The 16887-nt window shown below is 51.1% G+C and overlaps 1 protein-coding gene across 1 annotated transcript in view; it reads left to right on the top strand.

Moving 5' to 3' along the window:
* The window catches only part of LOC146867190 (beta-microseminoprotein-like), a 309484-nt gene that overhangs the window by 92037 nt on the left and 200560 nt on the right, over positions 1-16887 (top strand). Inside the window, exon 3 of the mRNA XM_085614846.1 lies at positions 14028-14130. Within this exon, the coding sequence (XP_085470972.1) occupies positions 14028-14130 (103 nt within the window). The remainder of the gene's footprint in view (positions 1-14027; positions 14131-16887) is intronic.

The raw sequence follows: 16887 nt of genomic DNA, 5'->3' as shown, positions 1-16887 counted from the left end.
CCACATCCACAGGGATGAACAATCAAAACAACAGGCACACAACTCCTGGGTGACACATGTGTATAGTTGACATTGCATAGGCATGCTCACTTTAACACTCCCCACAAACTCACCCCCTTCACACTGCACACTACCTGGCCATCCAAGAGCGCACATGGAAAGTAAGCCATGGGACTAGGGTGACTGGCCATCACAAGATGACCACACACATACACCACTGGGCACACATATAGGAAGAACACAAACATGATGACCCTGGACAGTCCACCTGCAATACTGTGTGCAGAAACCCACCCTGTGCTGGCAGTGCCCCCCAACCTGACATGTGTACAATAGAGCCAACATGAACTAATCAAGTAAATGACAACTGCAAACCATTCGAAATTGACACCATTGCCACCACAAGTATCTGGGCCAAGAAGAACTGAAGACCCTGTCCCCCCTGAAAAAAAGAGAGCAAGTGAGCCCAAACATTGACCTTGTTGAAGTGCCACACAGACCATGTGGCACAGTAAACCATTTACACACAGCAAAATAACTTTATTAGTAAGGACACTGACAAAATAGACAACTGGAGCAACTGTCTTTATTCCCAAATTGCACAGATAGGCACCATGAGAAGAGAAGAGTAAGGTACAAAAATGCAGAGAATGTCCATGAGAAGCTGCATAGGCAAGGGCAAAACAGCAGTGAACAACAAGGGCAGTGGCAAGGGCAGAGTGCAGAGCATGTCCATGAGAAGCTGCAGAGGCAAGGGCAAAACAGCAGTGAACAACAAGGCCGGTGGCCAGGGCAGAGTGCAGAGCATGTTCATGAGAAGCTGCACAGGCAAGGGTAAAACAGCAGTGAACAACAAGGCCAGTGGCCAGGGCAGAGTGCAGAGCATGTCCATGAGAAGCTGCACAGGCAAGGGTCCAACACAGCAGTGAACAACAAGGCCAGTGGCCAGGGCAGAGTGCAGAGCATGTCCATGAGAAGCTGCACAGGCAAGGGTCCAACACAGCAGTGAACAACAAGGCCAGTGGCCAGGACAGAGTGCAGAGCATGTCCATGAGAAGCTGCACAGGCAAGGGTCCAACAGCAGTGAACAACAAGGCCAGTGGCCAGGGCAGAGTGCAGAGCATGTCCATGAGAAGCTGCACAGGCAAGGGTCCAAAACAGCAGTGAACAACAAGGCCAGTGGGCATGACAAACTGCAGACTGAGTCCATAAGAAGCTGCACAGGGAATGTGTGCGACTGTACCTTTCCATGGTCAGCAACACAGTCAGGGAGCAACAATGTGCAGTACAGGCCCACCTGTGTGAAACACAGGTGTGTGAGGGTGACTAACACTCAGACTTGGCTGTCAGGCGGACTGGGAGCTGGCTGTGTCTCGGGGATTGTCGGGGCACTTAAAGGGGGAGAGAGCGGAACAGCTAAGGTAGAGCTATCAGTGGCTTGGCAAGCTGGAGGGCTGTTTGGACCAGGTGGTGTAGTGGCATGTGGAGGTGGAGTCATGCAGACGGGAGTCACGGTGTGGCTGGGAGATTGTGGAGGGGTACCCTTCCACTTCTTGGGGATCATAAATGGCTTGCCTGACTTGGGATCAATGGGAATTGGTGTGGGCACAACAGGCACACACACCGCCACTGCTGCAGCAGGTGCAGGCGCTAGCAGCCCCTCTGGTGATGTGCTGGACCCAGCGGAACGCTTTGCCTTGCTTCGCCTCTGCCCCCCCTTCCCCTGTTTACTAGGTGTTACCCCTACAGTGCCCTCCGGCCCCTGCTTCACTGGGCTTGGAATGGGAGTCGAGGTGGTTGGTGATACTGCCTTTGAGCCCTTCCTAGGTGTACCCTTGGCATGCACCACCTCCTTGGTGGGCACAGACACTGTACGATTATCTTTGCGCGATGCTTTAGGGGAGGAGAGTTCTTGGATGGAGATGCCACTGAAGCATGTGTGCCTGAGGTCTGCTGCTTTGCTAATTGTCCACTGGTGTCGCCTGACGGGCTTTTCTCCCTGCGCTCTGGGGTGCCTTTGGTCTTCTGTGGAGATGGTGTCTGCGCACGGGACCACTTGGGTTGCTGCTGCTGTGTGCTCCGTGTACTGTATCGTGACTTTGATGTATGTGGACCGTGGTCACTATCGTCAGACGTGGCCACTGCCCGGGGGGGCCAAAGGGACTTGAGCTGGACTGTGAGAATGTGCCTGTTGCAGGGCAGATGTCACTGTTGATGACAAAGCCTGGACTGTCCGGTGCAGGCCACCCAAGTCGGAATGTATGCCATCCATGAAAGCAACCACCTGGGCCAATTTCTTGTTGTGGTCAATGAAGGCATTGAGGAGAGCTGTCTGGCCTACACACAGCTGGCGCAAAAGGTCCACAGAGTCAGCACTGATGGCAGCTGGGGGGACAGGGGCAGGGGCAGCGGTGCCAGGGGTGAAGGACACTCTTCCCCTCTTACTGAGGCGGACACGGGCAAAACCAGAGGAAGTGGCTGGGAGGGTGGGCAATGGCCGCTGTGTGGTAGAAGTTGATGCAGAGTCCCCGTTCCCTGTGCCCTCCAAGATGGATGCATCCCCGCTGGCATCGGATGATGTGGTGCTATGCGTCTCAGGCTGGGACTCCTCCAGCAGACTCCTGTCCCCCTCTGATGCGCTGGTGACATCTGTGTCACTGGGCTCCTGGGCAGCTGTGCTGCTAGTTTCACCCCCACTGGTGTCCGTCTCCTGTCCCTCCGTAACCACAGGTGCTGCTGCATGGGAGAGAGAGATGTAGGGTCAGGTCAGTCGCAAAAACAGAACAAACATGTGCAAGCAATGCATGACAAAAGTAGAGCAAATCTACATGTTGCACACCACCCTGTGCAATCACATCGTGCCAACTCACTACATAGACTCAACCAGTGCGTGGAAACTGGAAACTCAGGCATGAGTGAGCCATGTGATGACCACACAGCACAACACCCTGCTTGTGGCTCTGTTCAAACAGACACACAACTAGTTCTGAGCACATCTAGGGACATGATGGGGGCACAGTACTTATTGGCAATGACAGAACTGGATGGAATAGGAGGGGACAACCCAAACATATACTACAACATGACATTAGCCCATGCCACCCACCATGTCGTACCTTGGGGACAATGGAATGCTGCACATTGCTGTAAGATGTCTAGCCCTCCCCAATATGGGTGCATGCAATGGCGCATCGATGTACACACAGTCAGATTGGGCACACTGCCGTTCCCTCCCATGGGATTCCAAAGACTACACCAATGCAGAAGAAACCCGAAGAGCACAACTCAGAATGTAATGTGAAGGCACAGCATCCAAATCAACTTTGCAAGTACAGGTAGGGCAAATGCATGCCACAGGCACCCAGGCCAGCAGCCACTTACATGTCACAGCATCACACTACCAACATCACAGAGGCCAGCGCTGGCACAGGCTCTGTACACATGCACCCACTCCCATCCAAAGTCAGACTCCCCAAATGCTCACCCCTGGCTTGCTGCTGATGCTCCTTCAAACGTGCATCCAGCTCAGGCTGTGTCACCGCCAAGATGCGCCCCATTAGTGGTGTCATGCTGCGCCGTGCCAGACACCCAGTGCGAGGAAGCAGACCCAGGGTCATGTCCGCCACATTCTTTGTCAGCTGGCTGATGTCGTCCCATCTCTTGTGGCAGTGGGTGCGCCGTCGGTTTGAGACCTCCAGGGCTCGCACCTTCACTGCAATGGCCCTCCATACGGCCTTATGCTGGTGTACCTTGAGCTGCAGGCATGGGAGACAAGAGGGAGAAATGATCAGGGACACAGTGCCATGTACCGACATCTATCAGTATAGCAGCAAGATACAACATCATCACATATCCAACGATAGGTCAATCAGAGACTATAGTACCGCCCACATGGGACCCCTGCATGGGAAAAGCTGATGTTAAAGCATGCAGGTGTGAGGGGGAACACAGTCCCTGCACATCTCACACACATGCAGGATGCCAGCACTGAAACACCCATATAGCCTGACCACATCTTCAGTCCATTGTTTGCTTGAGCAACACATACATCACATGTCAACCTGTGTTTGTGGGTGGACTCACTGTGCCCAAGACTGCGCAGCTATCAATGTCCCTGTCTTGTGAATATTTGAATGTGTCATGGTGGTCACATGGATGGACATGAGATCACAAATCCAATATGTCAATCCCAAGGGCAGTTGTGTGCAAACCACAGTGCTGAGATGGACCATAGCTGGAGTGATATGTGACAAGACTGATGTCATACTCTGTGAGTTGAGTGAGTTGTCCTTGTCTTTGTAGGCAGGGACTGTGCAGGCCAGCTGGGCTCACACTGAGATGGACTACAGGGGCACACACAGACATCCAGCCAAGCAATCACTGTCCTAACTACAGCATGAACAACCTTCTCTGTCACTGTATGGCTGACAACACAACACAGGTCACTCATACATACATGTGCAGGGAGAAAAAGCTGTGGCATTGGGTACACACACCCTCCCACTGGAGACAGCATGTCAGGCAGTGCATGACCCTACCCCACACTCACAGGCACATACTGCATCAGTCCACTACATGTGTGGCCCCCCTGCCCTACCACACCACTGTTGAAGACTTACCACGACATTTGGGGTACCATATAGCCTTGGGTACTGTGTGAGCACCTCGTCCACCAGTACCTCCAGCTCCTCGCTCGTGAAGGGACTGGCACGGATCTTCTCTGTCCTTGCCATCACTGTGGACGTGAGACAACAGCAGGGAATTTTGGTGGCGAGGGTTCCCAGGCAGCAGTCCCTGGAGGCAGCAGCAGGTGAGGGGTCTCAGGCAGCAGTCGCTGGAGGCAGTAGCACATGAGGGGTCTCAGGCAGCAGTCTATGGAGGCAGCAGCAGGTGAGGGGTCTCAGGCAGCAGTCCCTGGAGGCAGCAGCAGGTGAGGGGTCTCAGGCAGCAGGCTCTGTGAGCAGTGGCAATGTGAGGCTCACTCCCATATATATAGCCCCCTGGGGTCGTTTCAAAGGTGCCAAGCTGCAGCAATTGGTGGTCCAGGTCTGCCTCTTTCAAATGCAACCAATGACCGCCTCCGCGGTGGCGGAGTACGCCTACCGCGATCTTCAAAATTGCATTATGTCACCACATTCATGGCTCTCATTGGCTGTAAGGGCATGCTCCATGGCGGTAATACAATGCTGGGGCCCGGGGTGCGCTACGGCAATGGTGCATCTTTCAAATGCATCCAATGTCCGCCTCTGCGGTGGTGGAGCACGCCTACCGCGATCTTCAAAATTGCATCATGCCACCGCTATCAAGCTTCGCATTGGCTCTAGGGCGAGCTCCATGGTGGTGTAACACCGCAGGGGCCCGATGTGCGCTACTGCGATTTTAGTGGCGGAGCATGCCAACCGGCATTTCCACATTTCTCCATGCCTATGACTACCGCACTTGTGTGAATGGGGGTGCTGGTGACACACCGCCGGTGCCAGGCGTTAGCTACCGCGATATGGGTGCCATACAATGCGATGGCCATCTGTTAAACATCAACAGTGCACAGTGCCAACATGTTCAATGGCACATCATTGTGCACACGATGCCAATGTTCAATTTACTCCACTGATGGCTACACATGCCATGTTTGTGTGTGTGTAACGTAGATTTGTCTGTACCCACTCACATGTCACTTAAGGATTTGATGTTGGTGTAGGCAGGACAGTGTAGTCCTGGACTGTGCAATGTGTACACATGTCAATGTGTTGAGGTCCAGTGACAATCACAGCAATGCTCGTCTCGATGAATGTTGATCTATTTAGCATTGCCTCTCATGTCTGCTCATGAACACATTCGTCATTCCAGTGCTGACTGTGATCATTGTGTGGTGGATGTGTGCAAGGTTGTAATGACGCATTAAGGTGTGACCGGTACAGCAGCTAGGTATGAGACAGTGTTTTTGATTAGTTACACATATGCTGGATGCTAGACTCCCAGGCGTGCACATGTGTACTATGGCCGTATCCCTATGTGCATTCACATTGCCAAAGGTGGTTTTTGAGGTACTTGTCTTGTGTAAGTTGACACGTGTGCCCTTTGTGTAGCTGAAGGTGTCCCTCCATGTAAGCTGGTCTGTTAGTCACCATAGATGTCAGTCATTGTTGTTGTTGTGTCATCCAGAACGTGATATGCTGTGCACATATCATGATGTATTGCATTTACGTGTGTCCACTATCATCTCCAATAGGAGGAGGCCAAATTTGACTCGTCACTTGACGGTGCTGGAGGACAAGGAGGATGTTGCGATCATACGCAAATGCCGCCTGGACAGAGCCACCCTGAAAACCCTTTGTGATCTGTTGGAACCCCACCTGCAGCCACGCAGGACATATCCAACAGCTTTCACCCCTACTTATAAGGTGATGGCAGCCCTGCATTTTTTTGCTACTGGATCGTTCCAGGAGACTGTGGCCAGCGCTGGTGGGATGTCACAACCAATGTTCAGCATGGTGCTGCGTGATGTACTGTCCGCCATGATGCTATACAAGGACAGATATATCCATTTCCCCAGGGGTGCTGAATTGCCAGGTGTGAAGGGAGACTTCTATCCCCTTGGACACATCCCCAATGTTGTTGGGGCCATTGATTGCACCCATGTCGCTCTTGTGCCACCACAGACAAGTGAGCACATTTACCGCAATCGCAAGCATTACCACTCCATCAATGTGCAGGTGGTGTGCCTGGCAGATATGACCATCTTGCAGGTGTGTGCCAAATTCCCAGGCTCGGCCCACGACTCCTACATCCTGCGGAACAGCATAGTGCCCCAGCTGATGGCTAATCTTCTTCCAGAGCATGCATGGATTGTGGGTGAGTATGCCTAGTCGTGTGGCATGCTGTGTGTGTGACCTGCTGCCCTGAGACTCTGCGACGTTGCAATGTCTATTTGTGTTTGTCATACCCAGGTGACTCTGCCCAACCGTCCCTGGTTGCTGAGCCCACGACGGAATCCAAGGTCCCCGGCTGAAGTCCGCTACAATAAGGCCCATGGGAGGACACGTCGTGTGGTGGAGCGTACTTTTGGCCTGCTCAAGTCACGTTTCCGGTGCCTGGACAAGACCGGAGGTGCACTGGCATACTCGCCCGGGAAGGTGTGTCAGATTGTTGTGGCATGCTGCATGCTCCACAACCTAGCCATTCGCAAGGCGATTCCCCTGCTCCTGGATGATGGTGACGACCCATGGCCCCAGCCTGAAAACTAAGCCGTGTCCAGTGATGAAGACAGTGGAGAGGAGGAAGGTGTTGACCTGCGTGAACAGCTCATCACCCGCTACTTCACTTGACGGTGGGTGTCAATGTGCAACATACCCATTGTCTGATGATATTGCTGTTGTCGTGAAGGGGCATGTGAGAATTGTAGCATCAGCCAGTTGTAGACTCAGTGGTGATTTGAAATGTTTCTAGGACATGTCATTTGGGATCATCAATGGGACGTTTATGTTGACACTTGGTGGCCATTGTGACATGTGCATGTTGGGTTATCCTGCTGTTAGTGCTTGTGTGATGTCTGTGATGCCACACCCAGACCAGTGACAGTTGTTCTGTTGTGTTTCCTTAGGTGCCTTCGACTTCTCCTTGCCTACATACGGCCCATACTCCTGGTACATTGTGATCATGTTGATGACTGTACACCCTGCAATAAAGACAGAGCAGACACACCAACATGTGTGTGAGGATATTTTATTTACTATGGTGAGATGCAAGGGGGGTGTACATTTCCATTGGGGGGGAGCAGTGAGTTGACACTCGTGGTAGATGGGATAGTCAAGTAGTCACCATATTGCTGTGGTGACCCAGTTCAACAGACATATGCCATTCACAAGGCAGTGTGAGGAAGGACAGTCCAAAGAATCAATGCAGTGGTGGAGAGGGTTGCCATCATGGCTGGCTCCATGACTGGCGTCTGGCAGGTGCTTGGCCTCCAGATACTCCCAGGGTCTTCTTGGGAAATCCCCTTCGTCGTTTTGCAGAGGGGGCCTTGCTGCAGGGCCAGTGGGGTCTGAGGACTCACCCCTCTCTGTGGGCGCAGGGGAGGATGGTCAACTGTCATTGTGCAGCCCACCAGAGGGAGGTGGAGGTGTTGTCTGTGGTGCATGTCTGTCCCTCAGTAGCGCCACTTGCTGGCCCAAGAGGTCCACGATTTGTCCCATGCGGGTGTCGATGGACCTCATCAGCAGGATGAGCTCGTGCAACAGATTGTCTGACCGGCCCGTTCGTCCCTGGGCCTGTTGGTATGCACCCAGGACTCTGGTGATGTGTTCCGGGGAGTGGGTCCCAGCCTCCTGGTGTCCCTGGGTGACCCTGCCCTTCCCACCTGCCCTGCTGCCACGGACCTGTTGCCTCACCACTGTGGGCACCCGCATCCTCTCCCTACCCTCCTCCATGGGTGGTGTGTGCTGGGCATCCTCTGGGACAGGGAAGGTGTTGCAGGCATCACTGGTGGTGGTGGTGGCGGTGGCCGCACAGGCCGTGACAGCAGGGGTCTGCTGTGGAGTTGTTGTTGCCGCAGATGTGGTGGGGGGGACGATGGGGTCCTGGGACCTGTTGCTCCCTGGCACACCAGATGGGCTGGCCTCAAGCTCATCGTCCACGGAATCCTGGGAGTCAACATCCGAGAGTCCTTGTTCCGGGTGTGGAGACTGGCTCTGCAGGTTGCGGCTGTTGTCCTCGGCAGTGACTTCTTGGTCACCTGTGGGTCAGATGTGAAATGGTCATTGCAGTGCACCCGGCAAGCTTTGTGTTAGCTGTGTGTCATTCACTTTTTGTACACTGCACAATTGACAGATCATCACATTGTTGACTATGTGCAGTACTGTGCTTCCTGACATGATGCAGTGGTACAAGCATTACTTGTCCATGGTGCGAGGTGTCAAGGCATACCATGCGAACCGTGCACAATTGAGATTTACAGGGACTTGTTGCCATCTAGGGCCTGGCACAACATGTGTTTAATTGTGGACTCATAGTTTATTTGTCTGACCTAGCAGAAGTCACATCTGGCCATGGACTGGCGATTGTCATCTCCTGCATCCCTTTGTCCTGTCATGTGCATATCTTGATTTGTGCCACCACACATGCTTTCATATTTTTAGAATGGTCCTTGTTGCACTTGCCCCATGGTGATGCACATGTAACTAGTTGCTGTGCATGAATGTGCCCAGGCTTTCTTCTACTTGTGCATTGGTGTGTCACACTTTGGTGGTTGTGACAGTTCCCTTAGCTTACCTGTGTGCACACTGTGCTTGACAATGGGGTAGGTATGCCTCTTTGTGCAATGAGAGGGTTGATGTTGTCATATGGCACCATTTAATTTGTGAAAAATGGGTGGGTGCACGTATTGGCTACCTATCTGTGAGTTTTTATGGTGTACTGCAATGGCTTCCAACTGCTCCTGGGTGGGGTGGGGGAGGGCTCCATCCTGCTGAGGTGTGGTACAGAGGGAATGTTGGGAGTAGTAGTGCAGCCCTCCCAGCCACAAAAACCCTCCCAGGGAAGATGGCTACCTACCTGTAAGTTTGATGAGGGTTGTGTAATGGCTGATGCATGCTTCTGGGTGGGGTGGTGGGAGAACTCCATCCTGCTCAGGTGTGGGACAGGGGGCATGGTAGGAGTAGTGGTGCAGGCCCCCCATCCCAGACACCCTCATTGTGAAGATGGCTACCTACCTGTAAGTTTGTTTGGTGTACTGCAATGGCTTCCAACTGCTCCTGGTGGGGTGGGGGAGGGCTCCATCCTGCTGAGGTGTGGGATAGAGGGAATGTTGGGAGTAGTAGTGCAGCCCTCCCAGACACAAACACCCTCCCAGGGAAGATGGCTACCTACCTGTAAGTTTGATGAGGGTTGTGTAATGGCTGACACATGCTTCTGGGTGGGGTGGTGGGAGGGCTCCATCCTGCTCAGGTATGGGCCAGGGGGCCTGGTGGTTGTTGTAGTGCTGTCTGCCTGTACTCATGCCCCCATGGTTATGTTGTTAGCTATGTTTGGGGTGAATTGGAGTGGGTGAATGTTGGATCTGTGAGTCATGTTTTTGTGAGTGTGTGGTGCAGATGGATGGTATGTGTCCTAGGTGGTGTAGCTTGGTAGTTGTGCAAGGCAGTACATTGCAGAGTGGCGGTAGTCATTTGTTTGTACTTACCAGCCTCCACTCCCCTGGTTACTCCTGTGAGACTCTCTGGATGCAGTATGGCAAGCACCTTCTCCTCCCGTTGTGTGAATGGTTTTGGTGGAATGGGAGGGCCACCGCCAGTTCTCTGAGCCAGCTCACGGTTCTTGCTCCTCCTCTCCTTGACCACCCTCTTCAGAACATGCCAACACTTCATGATCTCCTTTTTTGATCTTGGGGTAGTCCCTACTGCATTGACCCTTTGGACTATCCTAGCCCACATCTGTGTCCTTGTGGCTAATGGTGTCTGTTGGACCAGGGTACCAAAAAGCTGTGGTTCCACTCTGACTATCTCATCTACCATGACCTTCAACTCACTCTCAGTGAATTTGGGCATTTTCTGTGTGGCCATGGTGTGTGGTGTGTAAAGTGATTGTGGGTGCAGGAGTGTGAGTGGTGGTTGTGGTTGTGCTGTGTATGGTGTGTGTTTTGCAGGGGGGTTAGTTGTGCTGGAGTGGAGGTGGTGGTGGTGCTGTGTGTGGTGTGGCTGGTGATGTTGTGTCCTTTGCCTCTCCTGTCAGCTAGAGTATATGTCCCTTCTCGCCTGGAGTTTTGCAAGGGATTGTGATAAGGAAGGGGCTGGATTTATACTCAGCTATGTGGGTGTGTCCAATTGGGGTGTTGCTGACAGGTGTGTTGTCCTGGGATTTGTTTTTTTCGTTTTGCCATGTGGTTGTGTCATTGGGGTGTGTTTTGTGTATTTGGGAGGCATGTCTAGGTTTCTGTGTGCACTTTTTGGCCTTCTTGTGGGGTTTTGGCTTCGTCCGCCATATTTTTGACGGTTTGTCCGCCGCGGTGGCTGCGCTTGAGCTCTTCCACTGGCTCTCCCATTCATCCCATTGTGCGACCGCGGCGGTCGGAAACGGCGGTACGTACCGTGGGACCGCTGGGGATATACTAACTTTCAGGGCGGTGTCTCTGCTATACTTGCGGCGGGTTGTTGTTTTTCCACTGTGATTCCGACCGCCGCGGACGGATTTTGACCATCTCCGCCCACAACGGGCGGTTATTATTGGCCTCGTACCGCCGCGTTTGGATTTTTTGGGCAGTTAATGCTAGTTTAGCCGCCGGTTTTCCCACGGGGCCGGCGGGTGGTTGTTTTCCGCTTCCATGGCGGTCGGGGTGTTTTTCCGCTCGCCATCCTAATGGACCTCTATATGTGTGAGGAAGAACGGTCCTGTTCCCTCTTGCAGTAAAGAAAGGGGTGACATAGGCACCCTACAGGCCCCTCTTGGGTCACGGATGATTAGTTCTATCTCTTTTTTTATATAACATTTTTTTTTTTAATCAAATATTACAATAAAGGATAAGGCAACAGAAAGGAGTAGCTTGAATGAATGAACCACAGAATTGTCATTACCAGTTGAGACTCCCAGGGTGCCAAATCAGCACACAAAACAGCTGTTATTGCAGTTCCTCCCTTCCCTTTCCCCCAGTTCATAGTTTTGTGGTATAAGTCTGGATTTTCTCGTCCAAAGAGCAATGTGGATTGCTATCCTTTCTTGATGTATAACAGCTGGAGTAGCTCTTAAACCCAGATTATGTTCTTGCTTACTCCTGGACATCTGGAATTAGGCTCTAGACTTCAGGTCAAGCTCCATCCATCAAGCTGACATCCCGGGAATCTGTACCTCCTTCTGGCCTCCTGACAGGTGCAGTCAAGCGCCTAAACAGGCAGGTAGGTATCTTTCTTTTCCAAGTCACAACAGCATGGTGACATACAGGACCAGACATGGGGCCTAATTTAAAGTAGGGCAGATGACCCATCCGCTGGTGAGGTCAGCGAAGCTATTGTCTCCACTCTCCTAGAAGAGGACCATCCACCATACAAGGATCTTGTTCTCTTCTGTAGATCTGTTGCTATGGTAACTCCATTGAAAGTGGTAAAGCTTTGTTGATATTTTTTGCCAAGCAAACCTATGGAAGGGTTGAGCCCACAAATTCTAGAATCCATCCACTCAGAGGATAGCTCAAAGTCTGAAGAAAATCGCCAATGGCGAGAGGTCCAGGACCCAATAGATAGATTCCACTTCGCACCCTTAGGAATCTCCCTTGAGATGCCGCCTTCACTTTTTATGAGGCACAGTGCTGTTTTAAAGGGGGAAAGTAATAAGTGCCAAATAAAGGAAGTATTATGCTTCTAGTCGACTTAATTTTGATATCTCAGTATCCATGCGATGTGGTAGTAAAATTCGCTCCACACTACAGTCACATCTAGAGGACAGTAATTGATGTACTTCTCTTTAGGAGTTTTTTTGTGTGCCATGTTGGTGTGGCCCCTCAGCAATTTTTTTGTTTTCACAAGAACACCCTTTCAAAAGCAGGAATTTAATATTGAGAAAATATAGAATATTTGAGCCAGATGTGCTGGGAGTTTTCTAGCTGTTCATGGGAGTCACTGAGTGATGTTCTTGCCCTAGCCTGTCGTCTCACATCTACGTCTAGAGGAAGGAAATTTAGTGCTGGTCACTAGCTCTAAAAAGCGCAAGGCCACAATACTATGACTTAACGTTTTGTGGTAGACAACCTCACAGGTCAGAACTTCCCAACAACGAGCGAAATGTAGTTCTGGCATCAGAAAGCCTTTGTTTCCCCTAACTCTAACTAGGGCAGGTGAGCCACGCGTTTGTAGGGCAGGTACACTGTCATTTTCCAACAGCGCTCCGGCTCCATCAAACTCTAAATCACGTCCATAGGCCGAGACTGGAGAGAGAATGGTAACTATGTTGATGTTCCACTCCTGGGCCTGTCTTTTCTGCGAATGCACTATTTATTAGAATAGGTTCCCTTGGTGTTCAAATGACAGCGAACTGGCAAACCAAGTACTGGCCCGGGCAAGCAGTGTTTATAGCCCGCTGGTGGCCAGATGGGATGCCAGAACCATTCGGATTTGTCTACAGCATCCAAGAGTGTATCTCCGCCTTCAATTCAATTCCCTTCTGGAAGATGGCCGTGAACCTTGTCCTTGTTCTGAATAGGTTTGCCCGGAAATGAAAACATATGCGTTGGAGGACCAGCACTCACTAATGAAACGGTGTAAGTAGGTTGACATAATAGTCCACTGTGGAAAAGCCCCCAAAGCTGAATGCAACCCAACAAGTCCAGTGAGTAGCATTCATACATTAGCACGGTGAACTTTCTGAAAGCGGTCTTCGTGCACATTTCGCTGTTGTGTAAATATGCAAAATTTCAGAAAAATAACTTGCAATGACACATACTTACGCATAAGTCTAGACCGGCATGTGGTGATATACCTTATGTGTGCCTTTGTATCAATTCAAGAGGCAAGGACGTGATTTGGCCCAAAACAAATCGCACAAGCAACGAAAGTGCGGCAAACCGCAACTGCCTGCATTCTTGTTGTTCACCTTCTACCTGTGCAGTTGCTCTTTTTATAGGAACAGCTCGTAACTACATAAAGTGGCGTAATAACATCATTTCAGGAATATTGTATAGCAAGAGTAATGCAAAATAACTGAAATGACACGAGTGCCCACTTTCTCCTGTTGCTGAGAGGCATCTGCTTTCAACCAAATGTTCCATACCTTCTCATCGTCTCCTTGAGGTGCACATTAGTAACAGCTGCTTGAAATGTACAGTGGAAGCAGATCTGGTTTATAAATATTGCTTCATTAAAAAAATTATTTTATAAATGTCACGAAAACACATGAATGCCAGAAAAGAAAAGAATGCCATTAAAAGCATACGACAGTCCAAATGGGTATGAATGCTGATGCGATAATGCAGAGAAAATCAGAGAACCGGCTAGATACGAACTGGACGGCAGAATCGACTGAATATTGATTCCTGCTTGGTTTTCTAGGCTGCTTCATAGACGGCAAGCTGCGTCCATTCGGTTCAACAACTAGAACAAAGGAATGCATGACTTGCTCCTGTTCGTCATCAGGCACAGGATGCTGTTCCCTGTAAGTGTTATGATTTATGTATTTATTTCATGATGTCCAGAAGGAATGCTGCCGCTGCTTCTAGTGCCAGCCTTAATTTTTCTAGCGCGCTGTACTAGATGAGTCGATGAGTCTCCATGTGTTCCTCTAAAGCAGAAGTGTTTATACCGGAGGAGGGTGGGGCAGCCCCCCCCCGCCCCCCCCCCCGCATGAACTGACCTCAGAGGGGCACCAAGCACTGTTCAAGAGGAGCACCATTGCAAAAGCAGTGATGTGTTAGGTAAAAAGCAAAATGACAGTTGTAGTGTAAAGATCTTCTTCACGAGGAAGCCCTCGGACACCGTGTACATTTGTAACTCTTCTTTATTCTGGAGAGGGAGAGCGGAGCAACCACTGCTGCCTCTGCCTCGTAGCTTCCCCCAAGGCTCTGCCTGTCGCATAGGGCATGGCGGTGGTCACGTGGTGCAGAACAACTAGAATGCGACACCACACATCTTCCCCCTTAACAACATTACACTGATTAACCAACAATACCTCTGCATGCTGTTTGCTCAATAATTATGCTGAGCTGTAGGTCTATACCTTAGGTGAGCGAGAGGGGGAGAGAGAGAGAGAGAAATAGAGAGAGAGATCCGCAGTAGAGACTGCAAGGAGGTGAGACGGGACAGAGGGAGAAAAGGAAGGGTTACATATTGTACGCACTATTTTTCTTGGGTGACACCACTATCCTGCCACTGCGGGTCCCCGTGAGAGGGACTTGTGGTGCCTGTGCTTCCCCTAGGTGGGAGCTGCTCTCCCTAGTGCTCCTCTCCAGGCACTCGTTGTGTGAGGAGGAACCCCTTTGCATTGTGTCTGGGTTGTCTGTGTCATTGGTTGTCTGAGGTGGAGTGTGCTGTGTGGAATCTGGGTTATTCCTTTCTGCTCTGGTACCTGCATCACCCCTTGTCCTTCAGTGCTAGTGAGAGCACTGACCTTGTTTCAACTGACGACTTTGTTGCATTTGGCCATCCTAGTTTGTGACCACACTTTGCCATCGCTCAGCAAGGCGGAGCGTGCATAAAGTTCTCTGACTCGGAGAGGCTTGCTGAACTTGCTGTCGTCTTTCTACACCAGATTGCCCAGTTTCACCCGGATCCAATCTTCCACTGCTAAGGAGACCTCTTGCACTCTGTGCCTCCTATCATAGTTGGCTTTGTAAATTTTCTGTGCCTTCTCTATGTTGCTTCTGACCACCGCTGGTGACCATTTGCTTTGTAATTGCAGATTCATCCACACGTGGTTGTCTCTGGTGAACGGTTCCCTGCCTCTAAGGATCTTGAAAGGGCTGAATCCGGTTAGGGTGGGTGTTATGCGATATGCCCACACTCTATTCTGGATTTCCTTCTCCCACCTCTTGCCTGCGCTGATGGCCGCCTGAACAGAACCCATTAACACTCGGTTGAACCTTTCCGCTAGGCCGTTACCTGCAGGGTGATACACTGGCATGTGTTTAGGCCGGAGCATGGTCATGGATTTGTCTGAGTTGGCGCAGTGCTCGCACGCTCTGGCATACTTCTCCACTGTGGTGTCGATGGCCGGCCACCAATATGACTGTTTCACTCTCCTCTTTAATTTAACGATTCCCAGGTGTCCTTCGTGTGTAATGTGGAGGATGCGGTCCACTAACTCCCTCGGGGAAACTACTTTGTCCCCTCTGAGCAAAAATAGGGCATCGTCGCTGATGGACAGTTCATCCCGTACCACCCAATATTTCCTGAGGTTGTCTCGCACTTGCCTCTTCTCTGGACATCCTTGTGTGACATACATTTTCACTTGCAAGAGTACAGAATCCCCGTCATAGGCTGTCTCACAATCTTGTGCACTGATAACGTCTTCATGGTCAGTGGTGAATGTGACCTGGTACTCGTCCCATACACCATTGGTGGGCGCCTCCTCCATGGCAGCAGAACGACTAAGGTAATCCGCCAGTTTGTTCTTGGTCCCTGGCAGGTACTCGACGTCATAGACAAAGTCTAAAAGCCTGAGTGTCATCTTGGCGATGCGTGGGGTTGCTGTGGCATGACCACTGGACGTGAAGACTTTGATCAACGGTTTATGGTCCGTTCAGAGTGTGAACCGGAAGCCCCAGAGATACTGACGAAACTTCTCCATGGCCCAAATGGACGCCAACATTTCTTTTTCAATGACGCTGAACTTCTCCTCATTCGGGGCTAGTGCACGTGAAGCGAAGCCGATGGTGGTTTCCGTGCCGTCTGTGGAACGTTGGGACAGGACTGCTCTTAAACCCTTCTCACTGGCATCGGTGTCAAAGGAGGAGGAGTATTGCGAGATATACGCAAAACCCTTGCCCAACTAGAGACAGTCCTCAGAAACCTGGAATGGGAGCTTTCGGACTCCTCCACAGGAGTAACCACAATCCCTCTTAAAGATGAACTGACTTAATACCAGGACACTGCAGAGAGGCAATGCTTGTTCCCTGGTGAGTAATTTCGAGCCTGTAGATAAGGTGAAGGGGAGCGAACGGGGAAGGCGTTAGCAGATCAAATCCGTCATCCTAGATTCTCTAATTACGTGCTTGAGATACGAGACATGGACACCAACACACACAAGGACATAGCCAACATTTTACATACATTCACTACATTTTCTTCGGCCCTGTACACCTCAAAGGGGGAACAGTCTATCTCGCTGGTGACATGTTTGGAGGATGTGGTGTTGGGTTGGGTTGGCTCGGTGAGGCACAAAGGGAGTTCCTGGCAGCTGAGATCACAGAGGATG

Source organism: Triturus cristatus, chromosome 1_2 (assembly GCF_964204655.1).
Source record: "Triturus cristatus chromosome 1_2, aTriCri1.1, whole genome shotgun sequence".
Lineage (NCBI taxonomy): Eukaryota > Metazoa > Chordata > Amphibia > Caudata > Salamandridae > Triturus > Triturus cristatus.
This window is presented reverse-complemented; position numbering and strand designations above follow the sequence as displayed.